This window comes from Cygnus olor, chromosome 6 (assembly GCF_009769625.2).
Source record: "Cygnus olor isolate bCygOlo1 chromosome 6, bCygOlo1.pri.v2, whole genome shotgun sequence".
In the NCBI taxonomy this organism is placed as follows: domain Eukaryota; kingdom Metazoa; phylum Chordata; class Aves; order Anseriformes; family Anatidae; genus Cygnus; species Cygnus olor.
Window position 1 is genome coordinate 32,064,546 of NC_049174.1, and position 25,690 is coordinate 32,090,235.

General features: G+C 42.0%; 1 protein-coding gene across 5 annotated transcripts in view; it reads right to left on the reverse strand.

Moving 5' to 3' along the window:
• DPP10 (dipeptidyl peptidase like 10) overlaps positions 1-25,690 on the reverse strand; it is a 486,601-nt gene that overhangs the window by 239,553 nt on the left and 221,358 nt on the right. The window contains exon 1 of one of the 5 annotated variants that reach the window (XM_040561190.1): positions 22,795-23,083. The exons of the other annotated variants lie outside the window; for them this stretch is intronic. Coding sequence (XP_040417124.1) covers positions 22,795-22,863 — 69 coding nt within the window. The 5' untranslated portion in view covers positions 22,864-23,083. Of the gene's footprint in view, positions 1-22,794; positions 23,084-25,690 lie in introns of those variants that run through there. 5 annotated transcript variants of the gene reach the window in all.

Here is a 25,690-nt window from a genome sequence, read left to right on the forward strand (position 1 = left end):
TAGTGAGGTTCAAATTAGTGCACAGCTTTACAGCACATGCTGCTTAAAACTGTAATAAAATACACCAGTGAACTAACCTGCTTCCATCACTGTGGGTCTGCTTCTGGTCCTATCTCACCAAAATTTGGTACCCTGCAAGATGAGTGTAACACTGTTTTAGTTGACACAGTGTTCAGAGTATTCACTGAGATAAAAATAAGTGCAAGCTTTGCTGGCAGCAGTTGAACAGTAAACGCCTTCCCCCTGGCTGATGAAACCGTCAAGAAGAGTGAGCGCTAGTAGGATAAATGAGGTCACTGTTTGCAATTCCCTGCCAGCTTGCTGGTTGAAGAAAACACCATTCGTCAGTAAACAGAAAGCAAAACACACTACACCACAAAGCTGTTCATAAGTCTTCACCCACTCCCTCCAAAAATGAAAAGAAAAAAAAATAAAAAGTAAAAAATAAATAAATGATTTTAATTCATAAACACATCCTGTATACCCCTTAACTAGTATAAAGATGATATTCATTTAACCACTGAATACAACGTAAAATGTAGTAGCAATGGCAAAGAAATCAGGATAACACAAAAAAGCAGTAAAATACATGCAAAAGCAGCAGCTGTACCACTGCTTCCTACCTAGCTTCTCCAGAGGCATGCTGCAAACTCTCAGAGGTCCAGTATTTACAGGGTGCCATTAATTCACACATAGCACGTTCATCATGTTAATCAGCCTTAATAAATAGCTCTACCCCAGGGCTTCAGGCAATCCTTTGATGCTCAATCTGGTTGCACTGAGGAACTGCTCCAGGAAATGGATTTAAGACTTTTAAATAGAATACCTGCAGAGCAGGCAACTGTGCTGCGGGGTTAGCGGTACAGCATGGGGAAGTGGTGTGCACCAACCCAGGGTTTCTCCGAGTCCCCGCAGACACCAGATCCTGGCATCAAAGCCTTCCACCAACCTGAGGTTTAAGCTCCCCTGTGTTACCACCAAAAGAACAGCTGCGTGAGATAGTTCCTGGAAGGCCATTTGACTAACAACAGCAAAATCTTTACCTTCATTCATTTTTAATTAGGCTTTGTCAACAAGGAACCCTGGCTGAGCTTTACAGAGGCCCCACTACTGCTGTATGCAGTGCTGGCCCTGTTTATCCTCATCAATTCTAATCCCACTTTGAAAAACAAAGTCTCAGCATCAAGAATTAAATACATTAAAAATGAACATGGGAATGATCACACAGGCCATTTGTTCCCTTTAAAAACTGCTTATATATAAACAGATGAAAGAAGTACTGCGGAGATAAAACCGAGGACGGTTTGACAAGCCTTTCAGGGAAAAGTGCTTCCTAAGGCGCAGGGCGCAGGAAAAAGCAGCCTGCAAAAAAGTCGGGGAAGGAAGCAAGAGACTGTGCATGCAAATAGCCCTCTTCACTGGTGAAAGCAACAACTAAGCCAGATCCACGGAGAAAAGAAATCATTAGCAAGTGTCTTCATCCCACTAAAATAACCCAGAGTCTCAACAGCATCTCCCTCCTCCTCACCCGGCTTCTTCACTTCTTTCCTTTCCAAAGCAAGTTCACAAAAATCTTTCAGCCAAATCCTTGTTGGTTTCAATGAATGTAAATAACTACAGGAAATCATGAGCGTCCAGAAAAGGGCTGACTGAAAAATCTGCTGCATGCATATAGATATGTCTGCTCATTTTTGTAGAAGAAATCTTTCAGGCCAGAAACACCCAATAATTTATTAAATATGTTTATGATCACTTTCAGTATGACTTCAAATACTCTCTCCCACAAGAAAAACCCATCACTGAGCTCTGTGTTCAGGTTAAATATGCCCCAGAAACTTGTAAATTAGGAGCATCATTAATTTGAACAGCTACAGGCCTGCCAGTGAGGACACAGCCTGGCACATGTGGGCACGTGCCAGACTGGCAGTCAGTTTTAATCCATGTGGCTTCTTCCATGTCATGATGATGCAGATTAATAGATAAATAATCCACCATCAATCCTAGTTGTAAGAAGAGATAAAATATTCAGACCTTAATTTATATTAAGCAATTTCCCTTTCCACTTCAAGTAATTTTCTGTGAATCCTTCTGGTTTGTCCTTAGTATTTGAAGTGCCACAGAGAGAGAATTTTCACTTTCCTGTGTACAGTGAGTGTAGGAGAAGTTGGTTACCTGTGGCCTTCACAGCACCGCCACACAGCAGAAGTGCCGCCACCATCCATGCCTCCACCGCAGCAGGACAACGCTGGACCGGCTGCATGTGGGACCGAGAGAGGCCCTGAGGCCTGGGGCCTTGCATGGCTCAGGAATGCAAGTTGTTATTTTTCCCAAGTTATTCCTAAATTCCCTAATATTTCTTAGGATACTATCTGGGCCTTAGGGCTCATATCTTCAGGAAGACAAGCCTCTTGTCTACATACAGCCCAAAGGCATGCTGAGCAATGTTGACGTATGGTATCAGTAAGTGCTGTGCTGCTCATGAGGGAAGGGTACTGAGGAAACCAACGCTGGTACATGGAAAAGAAGGAAAATTTTCCAGAGGCAAAACAACACAACTAGAACTTAAGAAGCTTAAGAGCTTTTAATTTCCAAAACCAAGACAATTTTTGTAGCATTTCACTTTCTGAACATGTTAAGCCAGCAGTCAGACAGTGCCCAAAGACGACCTCTTGGAAAGAGCGCTTGGTGAAAAAATAAAAACTTGTTCCAGCTTTGGTCTGAAGCTCATTCAACAACATGCTGTATCAGCTAAGGCTGTCCTACAGGCTCCATTGTTGAAAAAGGTTTTAGAAATGCATGTTTTACAAATATCTTCCATCAGAATTTCCTTTATCTTACGTAAAGACAAAGGTGCTATTGTGGTAAAATAACTTCTGGTTTAACTGGGTGACATATAGAGTTATCTGTGATACGTTTTTCAAAAAAGTCCCCACTACAGTATAAAACTTCATAAAATTGGACTGTGCTTGATTATTATCGCATTTATTAGAGAACCTTGTGTTAAGAGATGGGTGAGAAGTCTATAAATCATGAAAAGTAATCAAGCATTTATCTGACTACAAGTTTTGCTTTTTTTTTTCCGTGTTCTTTTGAGGGAAAAATACAGACAGGTTGTGTCTTGAAGATGTGCTCACATCACAACTGAACAATGATCAAAAAAAAAAAAAAAAACACATTACTGGGAAGAAGAAATTACTCCTTAACTGTTTCCTGCTGTCTACAGTATCAGGGCTATGTTCTCTGCCAGCTTTCATCCCATGATGTCCCTGCTCAGTCACAGGCAGTCATGTAGATAGAATTAATCCTATCTCCTTCTACACGTCAGTGAGTTACGCTTTGCCATGGTCCACATGGACTGGTTTTACTGACTTCAGCCACCTGAGGATGGATCTGGCTTTGAGCCTCAACAAAAAGCACATATGTAACTGAGAATTTTCTACTACAACCTGATAAAAACACTGGGAAAAATACCCCGTCCTGTAGCTGATGCTTCAAGGAGAACTGTAACTCTTTTGTCTTTCCCTTTTAAAAGCTGCAGAAGTGCTACAATGATGATTTCCACTCTCTTCATCTGACAGCTAAAACAGAAAACAAGATGGTTACCAGCTCGGGCAATGCTTCAAGGAACAAGTTATTCCTGTAACTTTCACGGGGGGGGGGGGGGGGGGGGGGGGGGGGGGGGGGGGGCGGGGGGGCAGGAGGGAAACAAAAAAAACTCTGTAGTGAAAAACATAACAGTTGCACTACAAAATTTAGCCGTGGATCTCCAAGCAGATTCAGGGACTTGGGACAAGCCTCAGAGATGTCCATGTGCTGTCTCCCCACTTACTACAGCAAAGCGCTCCCATGAGTAAGGCCAGGAAACAACCAAAGCAAAGTGGATTTTTACTAAACATTCACCAAGGCTCTCTTAACACAGATAAATTAATTCCTATGCTGATCCACACATATTCTTTTCCGAACAGCTTGCTGGTTGTTTTTAAAAAATACACAGTACAAAGGTCTTCAACTTCCTTTTCTTGTTCACAATTACAAAACATTAATCTTTGCCAGTCACCTTTGTATAAGGTTTACATGTCACGACACCAGGACACGCTGATACAATGCCACTTTCTCTCTTGGGATACAGCAGCTTGAGATGGCTATGAAATAATGACATAATTCTCATAAGTCACCATAATTACGACAGCTCTGTTTGGATGTAAACGAGGCCCAAAGTACCTCCTGTGATTTTAGTCAGCACTGTTCTTACACCACTGCAGCAATGGTTCAAAAGTACTGCGGAGGAGCCCCAGCTGGCTCTGACTGTCTTGCATAATTCCTCTTTGAACTGGTTTCTTGTGTTTGCTCTCCATTTCAAAAGGAAATGCAGGGAAACATCTGAAGAAAAGCCAGCTCAGACATTGCTATTTTTGATGCAAAGGAAATGTTTATAAAAATTGATTCTGAGAATGCATTTTTAATAGCAACAACAACAAAGGAGTTCTTGTATTTTAGATTTAACCTGCAAATACTGCGACTTGAAGTCATTTCACCATGCTAAGATCCAAAATCCTTTCAGCATCACTGTAGACATCTAATTTAAGAGCAGAGTCACCCATGATTACTCTATAATTAACAGCAAAGGACTGATGATCTGAAATGTTCTGTTAAAATACCTAAAACTTGTCTCATCTTCTCTGCTGGTTTAAGAACTTCATATCAAGACTTAAAGTGAGGTAAGAAGACTTTCAAATTAAAAAGAAATTAAAATAAGTCCCAAAGAACAAAAAACAACCCAGAAACTAACATAGGAGATTGTATGCTTTAAAAGCCCTGTGGCTACTCAAGATCTAAATACAGAAATTTAAATACACAAAATATTTAATGCCTATGCATTAATATATGTTAAAAAAAAAGAATCAGTTTTACGGTTTAATGAAGCAGATGGGCAGAGTGCGTGCTGTTTTCTATGCACAAGAGCCCAATCAAAGCAAAACATCCCTTCTGATGTCCACATGTTGGTAAACTCATGAGATTAACAACAATAGTCAGAGTGGTAGCATTTTGTTTGAAAGAAGTTTGTAAATGAGGATTAATTTTAACAACTCAATGCTTATCAGAAAAATAATACTAGAAATACAGAAAATACATGTTTCAAAGCTGTATTTTCAAGTAATTATTTGAAAAGGCTTTGTCACCATGGCATGAAAATTGATTACTGTCTACTGGTTTGTAATCGTTTCTGCCTCTAGAGTGGCTTTCAGGAGCCCAAGCACACCAGGCTTCAGCAGAATGTTGTGAACATTTGGCACTTCTGAATAGTGATCAGTCACATTTCTCTCCAGAGAAATGAGTTTGCAAAATCAGTCTCGGACTTTCTTCTCAGCTCTGCCAATGGCTGAGAGGTGAAACCACGCTTCAGCATCTGCAGCTCCAAACAGTGCCCAAATCATTGCATTCACACTTGGAAACATAAGAGGAATCGCTGTGCCCTCAACATGCTGTTGACGGGTAACATGGCAACACCACAACAGCATCAAGACTACACACAGAATGAGACAATACCAAAATGACAAGGTGATGCTGCAGCACCTGTGACACTGCACCTGTGCTGCACTGCCCCTGTTTGCACACTGGGCCACCATGTGTCCATCTCCCTTCCTGACATCTTCCATTACAGCCATGCATGGTCTAAAGGCCAGCAGCACCAATGGGAACTGAAACAGCCACAACTTCATGGGAAACTTTCTGTGTGCTATGGGGCACAGCAGGGCCACCCAACCCACCCACATCACATCCTTCCTCCAGTATTTAAACCACCAATGCCTTTTCCAAAATCTGCATAATATAAAAATACCAAGTGCATTCCAGTTGTTTTTTTTTTTAAATATATATGTGTCATGGGTGTACCATGTCCCACCCCTGCATGCTGCTGCTGGAGCCCTGCTCACTGGCCAGCAACAGGGGAGCAAGGGGCAGATTACGCGCGGATAACCAATGTTTTCATTATGTCCGATTTCTGAACAGGAAAATGGGATTTGGAGCTTTAGCCTAATGTTCAGGGATTTGATGACTGGATTAAAGCTTTTTACTCACTGTTCTGTTACTCCTTTCAAGATTGGTTATTCTGCTGAGGGGAAGGGGTTTTGCTTAGAGGAAAGGGTTATTTGTTCTAAGCTGTATTGCTTAGAGTAGAGCGTTAATACAAATCACATCCAGCTTTACCCATTCAGTATCTTATATGAATGGAGATGCTTTGGTAAGGCTGGTTTCTTCAAAGCTGTAGCACATTGAATGAGAATACAGCTATTCTCCAAGCAGCAGGGCTACTTGTAGCTTCATTAATTTCTAAGAAAAATATCAATAAAATCTCCAACTGAATTTACACAGCACATATCCCAAGATGAAGACTTAAGTAAATCTCAACAGTAAGAGCTACATGTTTATGAGCACTTCTGGTGAGAATCCATGTATTTTTGGGAATAATAACAACATTTTGCATTTTCAAAGCACCTTTCATTGTAGCATTTGAAACTGCTTCACAAATGTTAACTACCAGAATGTAAACTGTCCTGGGAAGTAGGTACCATTACATCCAATTACAGCTCGGTTTAATAACACAAATGATTTGGTGCCTCCACATGTCCAAACTGAACTGTAAGCACTAGCACATCTTCCAGGGATGTGAGTGTATGCTGAAAAAATAAAAAGAAGAATCAAGAGGGAAGGATAGACACTAGCTGTTACACATGCTAGATATCATTAATCCAGGCATGAAAAGGCTAGTTTTGTTCAGCAGCAATAACTCAGAATAAACCACCCTGTTTCTTCCAGAAAGTTTAGACTCTTTGAAAGAACTGAAGAGAGACACACACACACAAAAGGGATGAGAGAAAGCCAGTGTTACAACTGTGAAATCCTTTTCAGAAGTGACGGTTGGTTTGTCTCTGTTTTCAGAGGCTTTTTGCAGCCTCCAGCTTCAGTGACTCATGTTGAGGACCCCCTCCCAAACCCCCAGGTTTCTGGACACTAGGGGAAAGCAGGACCATGAAGGAGATGAACATATATCATGGCCAAAAAGGACAGGCATTCACCCTGAGGTTCAAGATACCAATGGTGGCTAAAAGGGAAAATTTCTAAGTCACGAATAATTATAACACAGATAAAGTGTTAAAGTAGATAGTTACCACTACATGGTATGCTAAAGATATTCATTTAAATTCATTCACTGTATGCATAAAATTTTTAGTATTCAGCAAGGGTTCTCGAGCAAGAAAGGTCACCATGAAAATGATCCTACCATTTTAATTAAAGATTTTCAACTACCCTGCAGCTACCTTTTTCTCCAAATATACTGCCTCTTTTTTCCAGTTTGATGTGATTGTTTGACAATTTTCTATTTATGTCGTACTTTAAAAAAAAAAAAAATCTATTCACTTTAAGTGGATGAAATACTCTTCCCTCCATAGTCTCCCTCTGTATGGAAAGACACTGTTTCCATTTCAGAGAGAGTCAATGCAAACAACTGGTAGGTTAGGTTTGTCACACCACAGCAATTCACTTCCATTTTAGAAAAACTGAAATAGAAAAATGGAAAATTGAAATAACAGTTTTATCATTCATCTGCCTAATTCTTATCCTATCTATTTGGATTTCAGGAAAATGCTTCTGTTTCCCCCGGATGTTAGAAGCACAATCCAATCACGGATGAGGATCGAAGCCCTGTCACAATATAAACAAACCTTTCCAAAACACTGAGCAGCCATTTGCTCCCTCGGAACTAAACTGGAACTGCTGAAGTACAAAACTGCAGAAATAAAGTCATAGGTGCCATGTAGTTGAAGAATGGAGCCCTCAGAAAAACAGTGACTGCTCTGAAGAGAAAGAATGACAGGTCCTACATCCTTGGACAAAGTCTTCCATTGATCACTAAAAAAGATGGGATATTGCAGCAATTTTGACAGACTCAGAGCTGCGTGCCCCAGTACCAAAAGCCCTGGTTCAGAGATCCATAATGGAACGTGGTTTTGCTGGTGAAAACAACTCACCCATGTTAACCTCTGGGCAGCCACCAAATCCTGGTTTTACTTAGAAGTCTTATACTCAAGGGGAAATTCTGGAGAGTCTTAAATTTCACGCTTCATCAACATCAGAGAACGCTGCGTACAGAATGCAATGCCTTTGGGCAATATCTTAAAAGCCAACTAACTTCTGATTTTTCCCCAGTGATGTTAAATCTTGATAACAGGGAGTTGTTTTCAGACTCTTCAAGGTGAGGTACAGACACCTCTGATTCTCAGAAGAGGACTGGAACATGATCAGAAAATAGAGGCATTTTCCCTAAGTATTACTTTAAATTTAAGCCCTAAATGCATGAAGGGCTCAGATGCTAACGGGCAAGGAATTTTTTGGTAGTAACAAGAATAATAACGACAGGGCTAGCCATGAAATATAGCAAACAACAACAAATCAGTAAACATTGGTGTTGCTAGTTCATCAAGCAGGATTTTTGAGAGAGTTGATGTGGAAAATATCTTCATAACATGAAGAGATTATTTTCATCACCAGCCTCCTTTCCTTTTCTGCAATGTAACCTAATGACAAACCTTTCTCAAAGGTAGAACAAAACCATGCAAAAGGCTGAATCTTTTCCCATGTGGAGGAATCCATCAATTTCACATGGAATAGTCCATCCCAGTGGAATTAAAACGTGAAACCTTTACAGGTTCAGAAACAGCTATTAGGTGTTTTCTGCAGGACTGGTGGACACTTATGATTCCCTTAAGATATTTCACAGAGCTCACTAGTTTATTTAATTGGGCTTGGAAATCCTTCAAATGCCCATGAAATTTTAAGGATTTACACTCTACATGTGTCCCTCCTCAACAATAAGGGCTCTTACTTCTGGCCTGAAAAAATACATCCCTTATTCTATGCACAAATATTCATGGGTAACACTCTCTGGTGTCTACTTTTTGCAGAGATGATTAGGAAATGCAGAGCACCTCCCTGGATGTTGTAAAAGAGATCTGCTGTGGACAAATCACAAACAGAGGAGCAAGCTGTTATAATGCATTATATATGCTGATGTGTACAGAAATAAAAACACAAGACACTGCAGGAGAAAGCAGTGTGTGTGTGTAAAATATATAAAAATCATGAACTGGTAGAGGAAGGTAAACAAGTATGAGTTTGTTTCAGGAGTAACAGTGTTGCAGGACTTTACTGTGAAACCAAAGCAAAACACCATCTCTGCAGGTGTGCTTTAAAATCTACCTCCATGCATTCTCAAGGAAAACTCTCAGAAGAGCCCCAACATCACCAGTGCAGCAGCCCTTACCAAAGCACCCAAGAAAGCAGATTTGGAATAATTAAGACCATTCACTGATTCCTGAACAGCTAGTATATATTTTCAAATCATGAGGTACTCAATCCAGAGAAGATAACCAAGTCCAATTTTTAAAGGGTTGCAGGATTTTATACATTGAAATTCTCTGTGACTAGAAAAACAAAAACAAAAAGAACAAATGAGTTATCATAGCCCAAAACTCAGCAGAAACTTATGCTCAGATAATTTATGTAATGTATATTTCACATTCCTACTGTTCTGCACCACACCGCAAAACTTGCTGTTATTACATGCTATATTGACATGTCTATTACTTTTCAACAAGAAAATCATTACTCTGGCCTGCTTCTTGATCTTGTTGAGCTTTGTATACCTTACCTGGCCATTTCAAAAACACGAGCTGAAAAGCTGCCTATAAATCAGATACTCGACAGAAAAATAAAAGTATTCTGCACTACTGAGCAAAGCCAGGGCTGTACTGCATCAAAATCCGCCTTCCACTTTTTAACCACGCCATCACCTAGAAAAACTTGCACTAGCAGAACGGAGCCAACATTCAATATAATGAAGTAGGCGCAACAGTGCTCCACCAGTCACAAAGGAGGCATTACTGTCTGCTGTTTGTGAATAAACTTCCTTTTGTCGTGATTTAATCAACCTTCATTTTTAATCTGCATACATAAAACATTAAATGCTAGAAGCTTTAATTACTTTGAAAAACACTTGCTGAATAATTTAATCTCAAAGCATGGTTTTCTCCATACCAAGAACCTCAAGAATCCTTAAGGGCAAAATCCTCACAGTAATCTATCAGCTACATCTGAGAGCCTTCACAGAAACAGTTAACTCATTTTCAATGGCTAAACACCACTTCTGCAATTACTTTTAAATACGAAACTTGTCTACATACAATGTGCAATGTCGGGAAAAGAGATACAATATGGCAAAACACCACCATAGAGCCAGTCTTGAAAGCAAGTCCCAATATAGCAGATGTAAAACAAGGCTTTCCTTTTTGGGTGGGAAATACCACCCCAAGGTACAGAACAACCGATGCGCCAAGCAGATGGATGCTAGGTGAACATTACCCATTTGCACAGCCTAACTTGTACCTGCTGAAGCCACAAAACAAGTGTTAATGTATTTTCAGGCCTGCTTTAACTGAACCAACACTGAATATATTTACAGAGAGGAGAGAGGACACATAAGAAGTCTCTTTCACTGCAATAGCCAATGCAATTAAAAGCAAAAAAGAAAGAAAGAATTTCCTTAACATGTATGTAGCAAGTGAGACTTGGTAAAATTAAAACTCTTGAGCTGTCAGATAGAAAAAAAAAGGAGAAAGAAAAAAAAAGAAAGAAGAAGAAGAAGAAGAAGAAAAAGAAGAAAGAAGTTGGCATTGTAATGATAGCCAGACGGGGGTCCTAGAACCAGAATTAACACTAGGTCATGGATGAATACTAGCCGCTGAATACAGCAACAAAGCAGGCTTCAAACTACTTTTCATAGTCACAGCTGCAGCTTTCAGACCCAGGAATAAATATATATTAATTTTTGTCAAAAGCTGCATGGAAACTTTCCTAAGAGTAGGATTTCATATTTCAAATTGCAGCTCTTTAGTAGTTCTCTTGAGCTCACAGATAAGAAAACCTATTCTTCCTTTGCTATTATGACAAAGATTTACAATAGCACGTAAAAAGGGAGGGAGGAATTTTCTATCATTGTCAAGCAGCAGAAGGGAAAAAAAAAAAGAAAGATGATTGGTAAAGAAGGTGTGGGGTTTTTTTTTAATACTAAGAGTTCATTTATCAAGTCTGATAAGAATACTAAAAATCCCATACAGCCTGTAAGGCATCGAAAGCAAACCCCATTATTCTGTCTGCTGTAGACTCCAGTCCATGACATTTCACTCAGATACCTCTGTCTGCAGGACAAGAATCTTTCTTTGGGAACATTTCCAGAAACCATTTTTAGTTAAAATGCATTGAATGCAGAAGAGTTGAAAACTTACCTTGGCAGTGCTATTATAAGGATTATATTGCCTCACTTAAAAAACAAATATGCTCCTTATTTTACCTTTTTTCTTTTTCTTTTTTTTTTTTTTTTTTTTTTTTTTAAATGTAGCTATTGGTCCTTGTTATGGTTTCTGCAAGATGGGAAAACCAAATGTTGTGCAAACCCAGATCTGGAAGGGGACACTTACTGTGTATCTGTTCACTCCCTCAGCAGGTCAAAGTGAGGGACTTTTGTCTCATCCATCACTCTTATTTTACGTACTTCTTCCCACTGAGCTCTGACCAGCCCATATTTTAGATGGCGAATGTGCTGGACACCCTGCTCTTATTGGAAATCCTCTACAGTAAAATGGACAACTCAATTCCCCTTATTAAGGGAAATGGTTTCCATGTCAGTATGACTATGGCTCATTCCTCTATGTTGTACTCGGGCACACTGTCCCTGAGCACACAGACAGGCACAAAAAAGCTCATGTTTTCAGGTTACTGGAGAACGGGTGACTGATTAAGACTCCATCCTGCTCAGCTGAGCCATGTGGGACTGTGCTAACAGCAAGAACAGGCAATGAACTTACAGCCCTTATCTGCTGGGCTCAGACAAAAAGGGGATACTAATTCTACCCCAAACTACTCACATAAAATGCTGCCTTAAATTTAGCCCTATTAATCACTACATAGCCAATTATTGAAAGATATACTGGATCTACCTGATCACCAAATGTATTCTCATTATTTACAACTTAAGAGTATTTTCCTAGAATAATGGAAAGAGCTACCCAAGTCATACAGAAATCCTGCAAAAACCCTTGTTCTGTTCTTGGCTTGCTACTTTTTGATGTCCTTATCTTCATCCTCTTTCAAGTTAGTGGTACTCTTTCAGGTACATTCACCTACATAGCATTATGGAAAACCTTGTATGCTCCCTCCCCACCATGAAATTTTCAAGCTAAAAAAAGACAAAGAAAGACTTAATTACAAAACATCATATGTTCTATAAACCTCCAGCAAGATTTATACTCGTTATCTTTCCATGTGTCTATTCTCTCTTCCATACCCAGATTCTGAGCTGTTCCTATCAGCATCTCTCTAGTGAAACTGAGACCTCTCCAGCACCTGCAACCCATTCATTTTTGCCAGCGTGTTTCTGTCTTAACCAGGGAGTCAACAGTGTTTTTTTGAAAAAAGTGGTGTTTTTGAAAAATGGCAAATATCTCCAAACACTTAAGAAAAATAAGACAGTAACGCAATGAAAAATGTCTTACAAAGCAAATGTATCAGAGCTACAACCAAGTGAAAAAAAGCAAGCACACAATTGCTTTTAAATCTATGCATTTATGCATCACCTTCTGTGTTTTCTAAAGCTCTGTTTATATTAGCAGGCAGGAGAGCAGAACTGGAGAGAGAAGCTGTTTGTGTTTAGGACCTGATGTCCACAACCTGCATGCTTCTGGGGGTTGCATGTGCCAGCTCTAGTCTGATCCTGGAGACAAACACCCATCAGCAACTGGAACACCCCAAGCGTTCTTCTGGAGCACATCACCTTGCTTAATTTCATCCTAAAGGAATCCAGTTTACACAAAAACTGCTGTGAGGTGCAAGCCAACGTTCAATAAGTACAAGCAGGATTTGTTTCACTGGTATGCTTTTAATCCAATCTAAAACGCTACTTTGGCTTACCCAAGCATTATTGCAATGCAACACTGAAATTACTGCAGACCAAAGGAATGCCAAAGGGCATGCAAACAATTGGAAAATATTATTTCAAGTATTTCCTCCCTAGAGGTAAGCAATGCCCAAATACATTCAGCATCTCTCCCACCCCACTACAGGGGAGATGGGAGAAAGATGCCTGACAAAAAGAAATGGAGCAAGTAATTAAGAGTAAAGAGAATCACACCTTTGTAAGTTATAGTAGTTTAAAAGATATTAACAGCAGCAGGTAAGGTTACTTTACACTTCCAATGCTTTATTTTGGCAGAATTTTATTTTTGGCAGAAACTGCTGTTCCTTTTTAAAGTTAAAGGGAAGAGAAAAAGTCCTGTACTGAAGCACCATTTCATCTCAGGCAAGAAGTGGTATTAAGTCCACTTGGGCTGTAACTGAGACGAAGGTGGCACTGTATTGCATTGCACTTGCCTAGCTTACATTTTAGAAAGGAAATTTTACCCACTCAGAAGTGAGGGAAGATTTATAAAGAATATAATTGACAGTTTCCTAAATACAAACAAAACATTTAAGAAAGTACAACCTGAATGAAGGAAAGGATAAAGGGGAAAATTCACAAAGTTGGTTTTGGAAGAGGAGGGTTGTTCTGGTTTTGGTTCTTTTTTGTTGTTGTCTTGCTTCTTTTTTTGTTGTTTAGAATAAAAAGACCCAGCCTGACCTAGATTCCCAGATGAGCTGGGTGTGCCATCCCCAAGGAAAAAAATCATGCAGGGAGGTGACCAGAATGAGGGAGATAAACAAAGCTCAAGAAAACAACATTTTCAGTTGAGAAACTTACTTTTTCTTTACACACTGAATATATTCCCTTGCTGACATGACATATGGCCCTACACAGGCTTCTTTCTGAAATTATCTATCATCTCTCTGTATGCATTGTATGGAGTGAAACTCCAGATTTTTGGTTTTGGTGTTCAGGATGTAAATAAAGCAATAATATATACCCTGACCTGACACAAAGGACTGTGCTGTGCTGCTCACTGAGTTAGTATGCTAACCCTTCTTTCTGCAATTCTTCCTCTTCTTGAACAAGCAGGGTGGTTCTGTGCTACAAGCAATTATGCTATGAGGAAGAAGAGAAGGAACTGCCTTTTTCCAAATTCCTGTTCAAAGACGATACCATCTACAATGAAAAACAATTCTGACATTATCTCTTTATATTTACAAGAATTAAAATAGCAGAGACCAGACACAAGAAGAATTTAGACTTCCTCTGATATCTCTGATGAGGATTACTTCATTTTCATTTGCTGACAAGCGCAGTTTTTAAGCTACAAGCTTAATATACATTAACATCATTAATGTTGTGGGATAGGAAATTAGAATGGGAAATTACTAGAATAAAAATATATGAAATGTCTATCTGTTTGCCATTGTTTCCACTGAAGACACCTTTCTGGCAGCTGAGACAGATTACCACAAAGGCACTGTTGTTTACCATGAGTATATTCTCTTCCACATCCTCAAACATAACTTCCCAGTATATAATGAAATCACTGGATTGCGATGGAAGTATCAAAACACAGCACTTGTTATATATGTTATTGTCTTCTACTCGGAGACTCCTCTTACACTGTTTACAAAAGCTAGCATTACATTCAATCAAATGAGACAACATTCTTCAAATGATTAGCAATGAGGAAATAAGAGTAAGGAGACAAAGATGACAAAGGCATTGTTTAGCTTACAGAGAGAAATACAACATTGGTAAAGAAAGGCAGAAGGACTGTTGGAATAAAAGTGTTAGGAAAACTCTGAGTATAGAAGATTAAAGATGGGAAACTGGGGGAAAAGGTATGATACAGCAGAGGTGTAATAAAACTGAAAGGAGAAAATAGGGAGACAGCTTTGCAACTGCTCATGCAGAACAGAGCAGTTTACAGCATCAAAAACATGTCTAAAAAGAGATTATAAGGGGGCCAAAATAAAAGCTGAGGATGCAATCCAAATAGTGACCAACAAAAAGAAACTTCACTGGAGTCTTCATGAACTCATCCAACTCAGCTTTCATCTTCCTTCCTTCAGTTGTCACTAGTCACGAAATAAGAAGTGTAGGGTATTAACACTGCTACTTTTGACTATAACATCAAGCTCCTTTTCTATCTGTAGTGACAGGACACAAAAAAGGGGCAAATCCTCTCTTCAGCACAGAATTACTTGTAGAAACCCTTCAAGAAATACAAGAAAATACATATGCTGTATATAGGTAGAAACCCTGCCTTTCTGGCAATGGGTGAGCAAACCCCTTACTTACAGTGACAGCTGACTTCAGGAATCTTTTCACAGCACGACTTATAATACTGGCATTGTAGTTCTGTTCATTAAGTCTGAAAACATGCCGCTACACGGAACATTTGCCACCAAACCCTTCAGAAAATGCCAGTGACAAAATCTGGATAACTACTGCAGCCTGATCCATCTTACCATACACCAAAGGATTATTTTTTTTTCCAGGATATAATGAAAATGATTATGGTGTAAATTATATGTATAGTCCTGTAGACATTATTCACATAAGTAGTCCCACAGCTTTCAAGGGGAATATTCTTGTAAATAAGCACATTAGGAATGGGCTAGGATGTATAAATATTTTCAACCATCTCAGGGACTGAAAGGTAACGTATTCAATGTGCCACAATACAATGAACCTTTGAATTAAAAATAAAAAAGGAACGTTTTCTAACTAATTTCCTTACATAGCAGCTACCCACTCATTTCAAAGTTTCTGACTTTGTGGGCTTATTACCCTGAGAAGATTTAAATTTATATTTATGCTTGATGACATCTAATTACCTGATACAATCATCTGCGCCCCAGAACAAGAAATCCCCTGCCTAAACTTTTCAGTAGGATTTTGTTGTGTTGCAATTCACACTGGGATGTTGCAGGACTCTTCATAAATAAGGTAAGAATGCCTAAAACAAGATTTCCAGCAGGGACAACTAAGAAAATCTGCACATTTTCTTACTGATACCACCCAACTCTTACAGGCATCTTGTGTTTGTTTAGAACTTTCATTAGACCGTCCGATTTAAACAGTTCTACCATAAAATTTAAAACTGCAGCACATCATTACTCCTAATTAAGTGCACTTAAGCTCAAATCCTTCCTCTGAAAGACTCCCCTAATATATATTAAATGCATTGATTTAAGCAGTCTCTGAAGCCTTAGGATAGGAAAAGGGGAAAGGAAGCCAACAGTCCCTGTGCAGGCAGGAGCAGAAAGAACAAACACGGAGGCTGAATGATCAGTTGCACTGGCAGTGTTTGATTTAGTTTCTAGCACTCGGCCAGCATTCCAAACAAGTTTAATGGTTTTCCCACTAGCATTTAGAATTCTGTTCTTATTGTCAAAAAGAAAGCTAATATCTGCCCTATTTGTTTTCTGGAAAGCTATAAAATGTTGTGTTTTTTTTTCATTCCTGAAGGAATGTAAATTGTAAATATTGCCCCAGACAGTCTAAAATAATGCCCCACAGCCCTTAAAGAATCTTTATTCTCTTTAAGTCATAACGCTGTTTAATGCTTCCTAACTGATTTTCTTAAGACAATATCCTCCAAACATCAGAGGGCTTTTATATTGGTTGAGAATCATTCGAAACTATTTACAGATTCTCTACATAAATAATACATAATAAGTTATGTGACTGTTGCCAGCAGTGCTAAGAACTATTAGAAAAGGTCTTTTAGATTCAGCCTCAGATCTGTAGGTCATCCAATGTCCTTCCTAATGGATAAATACAGTAATTTATCATCATCAGTCACCATCAGCATTGTTCTTTTTACTATCATATATTCATGAACATTATTCGATGCAGCTGAGTGGAGCGTAAAAGAAGTGTATGATTAAAGAGGAAAGCTACAGAGTTTGAGACAGCTGAGATCTTGTGGCTAATGCATGGACTTGAAAAATGACACGGGTCTTCTAACTGTTACAAACACAGCGTTAACCAACTGCAGCTACCCACTAGCAGGACACAGGCATTTCCCTCAGCAGCAGAGTCTGCCCATGTCTTCCAATGCAATGTTAGAGAAAGTATAACATGAGAAGTATGGACTTGTACACTTAAAAGTTTTCCATAAGTGAAGCATATTTCAAGCTCTAATAGTTTAAAAAACAAGAACAACAGTAACAACAACTAAGCTACTTCTCTAGGGATCACAAGCTAAATGCATCCTTACAACCACTATGGAAAGAAAGCCTTTGTTCATGTTTGTGAGTCAGTAACATGTGTGTAATCTCTGAATGCCCTCAAGTTACTAAAAAATGCTAAGATGACGGCTTTCAAATTCTACAACAACATCAAACAACATCTCAGCGTGCTTAAAGAGTTCCTCCCTCTTGTTAATTATCAGAATAGCTTGCCTGAAGCAATACCTTCAGTTGTAAAACATTGGAAAGAAACACAGAAAGTAGGTTTTAAAATAACGAATGGAATACTTATGCTCAAATATCTGAGGCTACTATGTAACCTACGGTGAGCCTGTAACTCACTGTAACCCAGAATAGCCAAAAAGATTACCCTATTTCCCAGCTTTTGCATTCCTGCAGTGCGTAATCCCTTTAATCCACCTGCAAAGTGGAGGGCTCCAAATGCTGAGTAACCAGGTGCTGAGCTATGCTATACAGATTCCTACACTCTATTTTGAAAGCAAGACATGGAGAGACACAGAGAACCTGCATAAAGGCATGGGAGCCATGAAGGGAAAGTGCAAGGAGCAAGAGAGCACGGGCACCATTACCTTGGTTTATGTCCACCAAGAGACCTCTTCACAGCAGTGCTCCTTGCAGGTGCCCTGAACAGATCAAGCATTGGAAATTCTTTGAAAAGCATTCTGCATTAGGAAAGAGAGTTTCTTAAGAGAAACTCGTTACTTCTGAAATTGAGAGGTACAGAGAAACGCATTTATGTGCTATACAGCCACCTAAAAAAAAAAAAAAAAATGCTGCTTGCTTGAGCCACACAAGATCCTACATGCAAATAGACTAGTTACAAAATATCACATGAAATGATGTTTCTCAATTAACATGAGGAGCACTTCACCAAAATTGAGATCCTACTTGCCCCTTCTCCACAGAGATCATGTTAGAAGACTAGAAATGGAATGAAGATTGAAGATGAGCTTCAGGATTTTTGTGCTGATCCCTACAATCAGGTACGTGACTGAATTACATCTCAACAGCCACATGGGAAAGAGAAAGCGCATCAAGACCATGCGTAGTACTTAAAAGGTGCATGCTCCTTGCCTTCCCCTAGATCCTGAATCCTGAATGATATTCCAAACCAACTACTAATACTTTCTACATAAGCTTCTTGTGCTGCCGGTCATATATTCAACAGATACTAGAAGTGTGTAATATTTCTTTCTGGATCCAGCACAGGAATAGCGTGGCATATATATAGTGTAAGAAATAGAATGTAAATGTTAAAGCTAAGATTCAGATGTTAACTCTTTATGAAATATTATGGGCATAATAATATAACCTTATTTCTCCACTTTTATTGGCTTTTTTTACCTGATGCTTTTGACATTATGTTGAACCTTGCACACCAGCACATTTGATATATTACCACAATATAACAAGTACAAAATTCTGCTAGATGGGTAAGAAAGAAAAATGCGAAGTCACTTTGGGTTACCTACTAGAACAGAATTTCTTATCCCAGCTTGAATCTAACTCTGAACTCAATCAAGAGCAGAGGACATGGATCTGACTACCTAAATAATCTTTCACATTACTGGAACGGTTGTAAGTATACGATTAAGACTTCAAGCTTTTTCCTGACCCACTGAGCTCAAAATTACCTCAGTGGGGCAGGGAAGAGCCCTTTCACCTCTGTAAAACCACCTTAAGATAAATACTGCTCTGGACAAACACAACAATCCATCAGCATTTTTCCCACTGCAAGACCAGAGTCTAATTTGGGGAAATACAATGAAGGAAGACCTAAAACTATAAACCATTTTAGCCTTAGTCACTGAGAAATAAAACACAGATTGTTCTCTTATGTTCAGATATACTTTCAGAATACGTTCTTTGCCTGGTAACCACAGAAAGTGGTCCTGAGACAGAAAAAATTCACCTTCTTAACCAGGACAGTCATGAAGCTCTGCGCCTGTATGTATATTGAACATGTAATTCATATGCTTATCAAATAGTTCTCCTATTTAATGCAACACAATGAAGTCTCATTTCATTTCTGCTCACCTGTTTTGAAGCACAAGAATGCAGTAGTTTCTAACTGACAAACAGTAAAGAAACATTCTCTTTTTTTTTTTTTTTTTTTTGTATTTTAAAATCAATTTTTAAAAGTCCTTAAGCTGAGTAAGAGAGGCTCAGGAGAGGATGGTTATAAATTTCAAAGGTCTGCCTTCTATACATACAAAGAACAGCAAGCAGCACCAGGTGGTGTAGATCATCTGTTTTTTTGTAAACAGACTGAAGCCTCACAAAGGTAATACCTAGAGGAATTATTTTAGTTTTTCATCTGTAAAGACAGCAACATTCATCAACCAGCAAGTCATACAGGTACATTATATTTCTCAAATATGTTGTGTCCACTGACTACTGAATGGTTGTACTTTCTAAAAACAATCACTAAACATCATTGTCTAAGACCCTGGGACAGTTCCTAAAAGCTATGAGATGAGAAACACCCTTTTTTGTATTCCCTCTTGTACAGAAGGAGCCAAATTTACTTCTGACACAAGCCCAAGCAACACAAGTCTGAGCCCTTTGATAGAGCTTTCCAGAAATGAGGAGAAACACAAGTAATTTACAGCTATTTCCCTTCTACAGTTATATCATCAGAATATAAAACTGTAATTTTAGCAATAAATATGAGTCATCATTTAGCAAAGAGTTGAGAATAAATCTGGCTAATTTATCAAACCAACTGCTGAAACATCGATAGTGCTGTTAATGGAAGTTGTTATTAGATGCCTTCACCCAAGGGAGAGCTACTTTCAAAATACCATCAAGGGAAGTGTTGGATATGAAGTTGTATCCAATTTATTTATAAGTTGATAGCTATGGATGCTTCAATTAGTCGATCCAAGCTTTTATTTAAGTGGAGAGTCCCAGCATTAGCCTACTATAATTTGAAATTGCAGCTCAGGTCCCAAGCCTATAAATTTACCACAAATGCATCAGCTTCAGTAGGACTGCTCTCAGGAGTGCTTGTATACCGGTCTTTGAAATCAGAAAGATTTACTCTTAGAAAATCCTGGTGTAATTCCTTATTTCTTCTTAGACTGTCCACAGGTCCAACCACGTCTATACCAGAAAAGCTTTGCTGCTCCTGCTGTCTCAAGAAGCCCTCTCCATGCAGATGTGGCTTATCTTTAGAAATAAGTGGGTGAACTGCAGTCATCACCTCTATTGACACTACAAGTTTATACAAGCTCATCAAGCCAAATGAAATGTCAAGCAAGAGTACTCTGAGGGAGATGGATTTCCTGAAGGCCCTAAGAAGGCTACGTCTGCCAGAGGGACCAGCTATGGGCTATGGAAAACTGGGAGGATGTATGAGCCTGTTTGTTCTTCTGCCCTTGCCCACCACAGCTACAGCCAGCTCACAGTCTATAACAGCAACCACAAAAAGCCAACAAAGAGCTTCTAACCCATAATATCCCCCTGCTAAGGTCACGGCCTTAGCCTGCTGTACTAAGAACGTTTTCCAACATAAACCTGGTGTCATACCACCCATGTCAAAGCCCTGGAAAGAGCTCATCTATGACTGCCTGGATCTCGGCTGCTGCGATGGTGCAGGAGCACGATGTTGTGTTTGTGCCTCACTCAACAGGGAGCTCATGGCAGGATTTAGGCCCACGTCCCTACTGCTAGCATTTAAACCCATAGGAAAATTTGTCATCCACTGAAAGTAACGTTTGGTAAGTGATGTCATTATCTACTGCACAAAATGACAGCCGTGGCATCTATGGCAACAGACAATCAAAGCTGATTTAATATCGACTTTTACCAGGAAAACCAAACTTGGTCTGGAGAAAGCTGATGCAAACACAAAACTTGGCACCCACACTTCACACAGTCAGGTGCAGCCCAGCAGTGTCCCCATCCACCACTGGGAGAGGCTGAGAACTCCAGAGCGTTTGGGTAATAACATTCCTATATTTAGGACAAATTCTTAATGTTTGGAGTGTTTTAAATGGCGAACTTACTGCTGTTCCTCGTTATGACCTAAAAGAGCAGTCAAACCAGACATTTTAGTATATAATATTAGGACTGCTCTGAAAAGATTTCCACCTGCCAACAACACAAACCCGTTCTGGCAATTCAGCATGTCTGAACCGAATATGAAGAAATAAAGATTGGTTAAGTTCAAGTACTTTTTACTGTGTCTAGAAGCAGTATCCCTCTAAAGCAAAACAATGCTTGTGAAATTTATGAGCTCTGTGAATCTCCGCTACCCAAAGTGATCTCGACTTTTCCATAAATTCTAGTATTTGCATGAAATTTAAGTACTGATGCATTGCCCATCTTTCTTTTCCAGATAACACGACTTATGCAATTAATTTATTCAAGATACCAGAAGGCTCCTCAAACTCAAATGTATTATTTTATCAATATTACATGGAGATGTGTCAGAAGGCATATGCTTTCCAGCAAAGAGCACCCATCGTTAAATAAGCCAGACACTGGGTGCCTTGATATGGGAAGGACTACCCACAACCTTAACGAGCAGCCCCTGCAAGACTGGATACCGGGCTAGATGGGCTTTCTGAACCGCAGCCGTACACAGCAGCTCGCACTGGTGATGTTTTTCACCCGTTATCAGTGTACCGGGAGAAAATTAAGCTGTGCAAAGGCACGCAACACAGACTGAAAATGTGAGATGCAGTTAGCTACGCTCCGCAAACCGGCGTTCAGAGTTCAAAACACTAAAAAAGGGAGGAAAAAAAACAAACCACCACCCCTGGTGTCAGAAATACGGTCCGAGCTAGCCCGTATCAGGTGTTCGCGGGCAGGGGATGGCTCCGCAGCCCGGGCCTCCCGCGGGGCCGCCCCTGCAGCATCGGCAGCGCCCGGCCGCTGCCCCCGGCCCCTCTCGGCTCCGTCGCCCCGGAGCAGCAGCCGCAGGGCTCCGGTGCTGATAAACTTGGCTTTGGCAGTGCTGAGCGCCCAGCTCAGCTCTGCCCCCACCAGCCGCCCTCTCCACGCGGATGCTGCCCGAGCCGCGCTCGTTCCGCAGCGCCCCGGTGCCGACGGGAGCGGGGATGCCCCGCGGTCCCGGTGCCCGCTTCCAGAGGCTCGACTGCCGCCGGGGTGCGGGCAAACCCCCCCGGGAACCCCTCCCCGAGCCGAGCGGGGCCGCTCCCCCTCCGCCGGGCTACGGTGCGGAGCCGGCCCCACGGCGGCTCCGCCGCCGGCACCGGGCGCTCCCCGCTCCGCCCGGCACCCAGCAGCATCCCGGCTCCGCGGGGCAGGACCCCGCCGCTCACGGCTCCCCCCACCCCGATAAAGCGGAGCACAGACCCCTGCGGGACCCCGGGGCTCCCCGGCAGCCCCCGACGGTTCTGCCCCTCGCTGGGGTCCCCGCAAAGCTGCCTCCCGTCCCCAGCCCCCCAGGGATGCTCGGCGGGGCACCGGCCCCTCCGCCCCGAGGGTCGCCCGGTGCCACCCCATCACTTGCGTCCATCTCGGCGCAACTTCGCCGGGACAGCGGCCGCCCCCTCCCCGTTCCCTCGGCGCCTCGGGTCCCACCTGGTCGGGCTGCGGCGGCGGCGGGTTCCCCCTGCCGGGGTGCGCCGGCTGCTCCTTCATGGCTGTCATCGCAGGGGACTCGGCTCGGCTCGCCTGGGCTGCTCTCGCCGCCGCTACGGCCCCGGGCAGCCCTCCCCAGGCGCCAGCCGCATGTCACCAGCCTCCCCTGGAAGTGGCGCGGCAGCGGATGGAGGAGGAGGAAGAGGAGGAAGGAGGAGAAATAAGAAGGGGGGCGCGGGGCTGCCTCTACCGCAGCGCCTCCGCTGCTCAGGGGGCGCCCGGCCCCGCCGCGTCCCGCACCGGGGGCTGCCCGAGCATCACCGCCGGGCGCCGGCCACGGAGCGCCCCGCTCCTCCCGCACCGCTCCGCCCGCCGGGGGCCGGCCCGCCTCGTCCCGCCGCCGAGCAGCCAGCAGGTGTCACAGCGGTGCCCGCCGGCCTGGGAGAGACCATTCCGGCAGCACGGCACGGGGGCGGCGGGGCTGCACCGCCCCCGGCCCCGCCGCACCGCCCCTGGCCCCGGTACCCCGGGAGGCGCCGCACGGTGCCCGCAGACCGCGGTCCCGGGGGTTCGCGCTCGTCCCCTGAGCCCGCACCGGTGACAAGGGGTTTTTTTGGAAGGGCTGATAACGGGGGAGAGTTGTTTCTAAGCAGGGAGAAGGAAAGCATGGGAAAGATGAAGGTAGGTGGTAGCCCAGGGGATGGTGGCCACGAGTGCGTGAGCCTTGGAAAGGAAGGAGTCAGTCAGAGCACTGAGGTTTGGGCTGAACTGGTTGTTATTTCAGTTCAGCCTCTGGCTCCAGCGCACAGTAGGGTCCAGAAAAACAGAATTGTTGCCAGGTGGAAGGTGGTGTGCTGGGGCGGCAGTGTAGGGGGGGGCAGGAGCAGCCCCAGGGAGCCTGGGTCCCTCCAAGTGCCAAGTAGAAGGGAAGCTTGGAGCACATACCCTGAGAAAGGGTAGGTCTCACCCTTTTCCATCAAATTCAGAAGAAAGGTCAGTTCCAACTGAACGGCAAGCACAATTAATAGCGGTGACAAAGACCAAGATTTCAGCCTACGATGGGAACACAGGACTGAGGAATTACAGCCCAGTCAGCCCCACAACACAGAGCACTGAGCGTTATTTCTGCATCACCCAGCGCTGCATTGACTCCTCCACCAAGAACAGATGCAATTTTGTTTCAAGTTCCAATAAAAGTTCTAGAGAAAATAATCAGATGAACTTTGCAAGCACCTAGCTGAAAAGTAGATGCTGACTAATAGCCACCATTAATTTGTCAAGCGCAGACCATGTCAAACAAATCTAATTTCTTTCCTTAATAGGGTAACAGGCCTGTGGATAGGAGAGCAGTAAATGTCATCGATCTTGATTTAGAAGGGCTTCCAGCACTGCCTTCCAGGACAGTTTCTTGAGGTAGAGAAACATCATCTGCATAAAGCTAAAAAGAGTATCTCGGACTGTCTCCACCACACCACCTTCCGCAGCTGGGGGGGAGGTTATGGAGGATCTCAGACCTGAACGTAAGGCAGTGTCCTGCTATCATGAACATTACAGCGCTCTGTGACACGGGGAGAAATCCTGCCTTTGTCAGTGCTGGCAGGGCGCTGGACAGCAAATACAGGGCCAGAGTCAGCAGAGGCACTGTGACACAGACATGTGGCAAAGATAACCAGAGGGCTGGCAAACACACGCTCTGAAGAAAAGCTGAAAATTGTTGGGATCAGTCAGCGTAAAGGAAAGCAAATTCATGGCAGATACAGAAATAACAGTTGAATGCTTAAAAGGTACTGGATAAAAACATCTCCCCAGAGCACTAGGAGTACAGATGGTGCCACCTAAGGTGGGAGAATTGTCTAAGTTTACTGACGATCTCTTCCTTTCCTGTATGATGCTGAAACCCACCTGCAGCACACTGCATGAGACCCACCTTCAGGAGCTCGTGGCGAGGACACATATTGCTGACCCTAACTGTCTGCGCGGGTGTTCTGTCTCAGCCCAGGAATCAACCATTCCTGCACTTCTCTCAACACCATCCCCAGCCTTACCTCTCCATTTCACATCCCTATTTTCTCTCTCACAGTTCCTTATTTAACAAACTTCTCTACCACTGCTGCTGTCAGCCCTGTCCTTTACATTCTTGCCCTCTGCTGCTGTTTCTTTTTGTATAACAATTGTGCTATGTAAAGAAAAAGCAAAAAGGACAACCGAGACAGCATCTTTTGCACACCGATTCCCCCTGCTCTGCTTTACTTCTCTAGAGCAACCTTCGCTGCCAATCCTTCATTTCTGCTGGCTGTGTGCTGCAGGACTTAGGATCTTTTTTTTTCTGGGTAACGCATAACAGGCAGAGACTTAGATTTTGCCTGTGGCCTCTAGGTGCTACAGTAATACAAATAATAAGCCTTAGGAACAGACATGTTCTGATTCATGCTGTTTACGGCACAGGTCTATTGTAACTCGACTAATTACCAAGCCCCTATCAGGGCCAAAGAATTCTAATGATTTAGGGTTTGAATGGGCATGTTTCAAACAGAGATTGCTTTCAGCTTGGTTTTGATGAGATCCATTGTGTTGGAGCTCCACTATTAATCAAGAAGGAAAAAGACATTAGCAGTCAGTTTAGCTGAAGTTTGGTTATTCACGATATTCGCGGTGAGTTTTATCACTATAATGGAATGAGATGTGCAGCATGGGTTTCATTAAAGGTCATGCGTGCTGCTTGTTGGGTATTCAGAAATCAATCTGAATTATTTGAAACAAGTATTTGGGGGCTAGGAGTTTGGGGAGTGGCTCTATACACACCAAGTGATCCAAAGCTTCTTAAAATCAATACCTAATTATTAATCTCTAATAATTAATTAATAATCTCAATCTCATTAGTAACAATCATCCATTT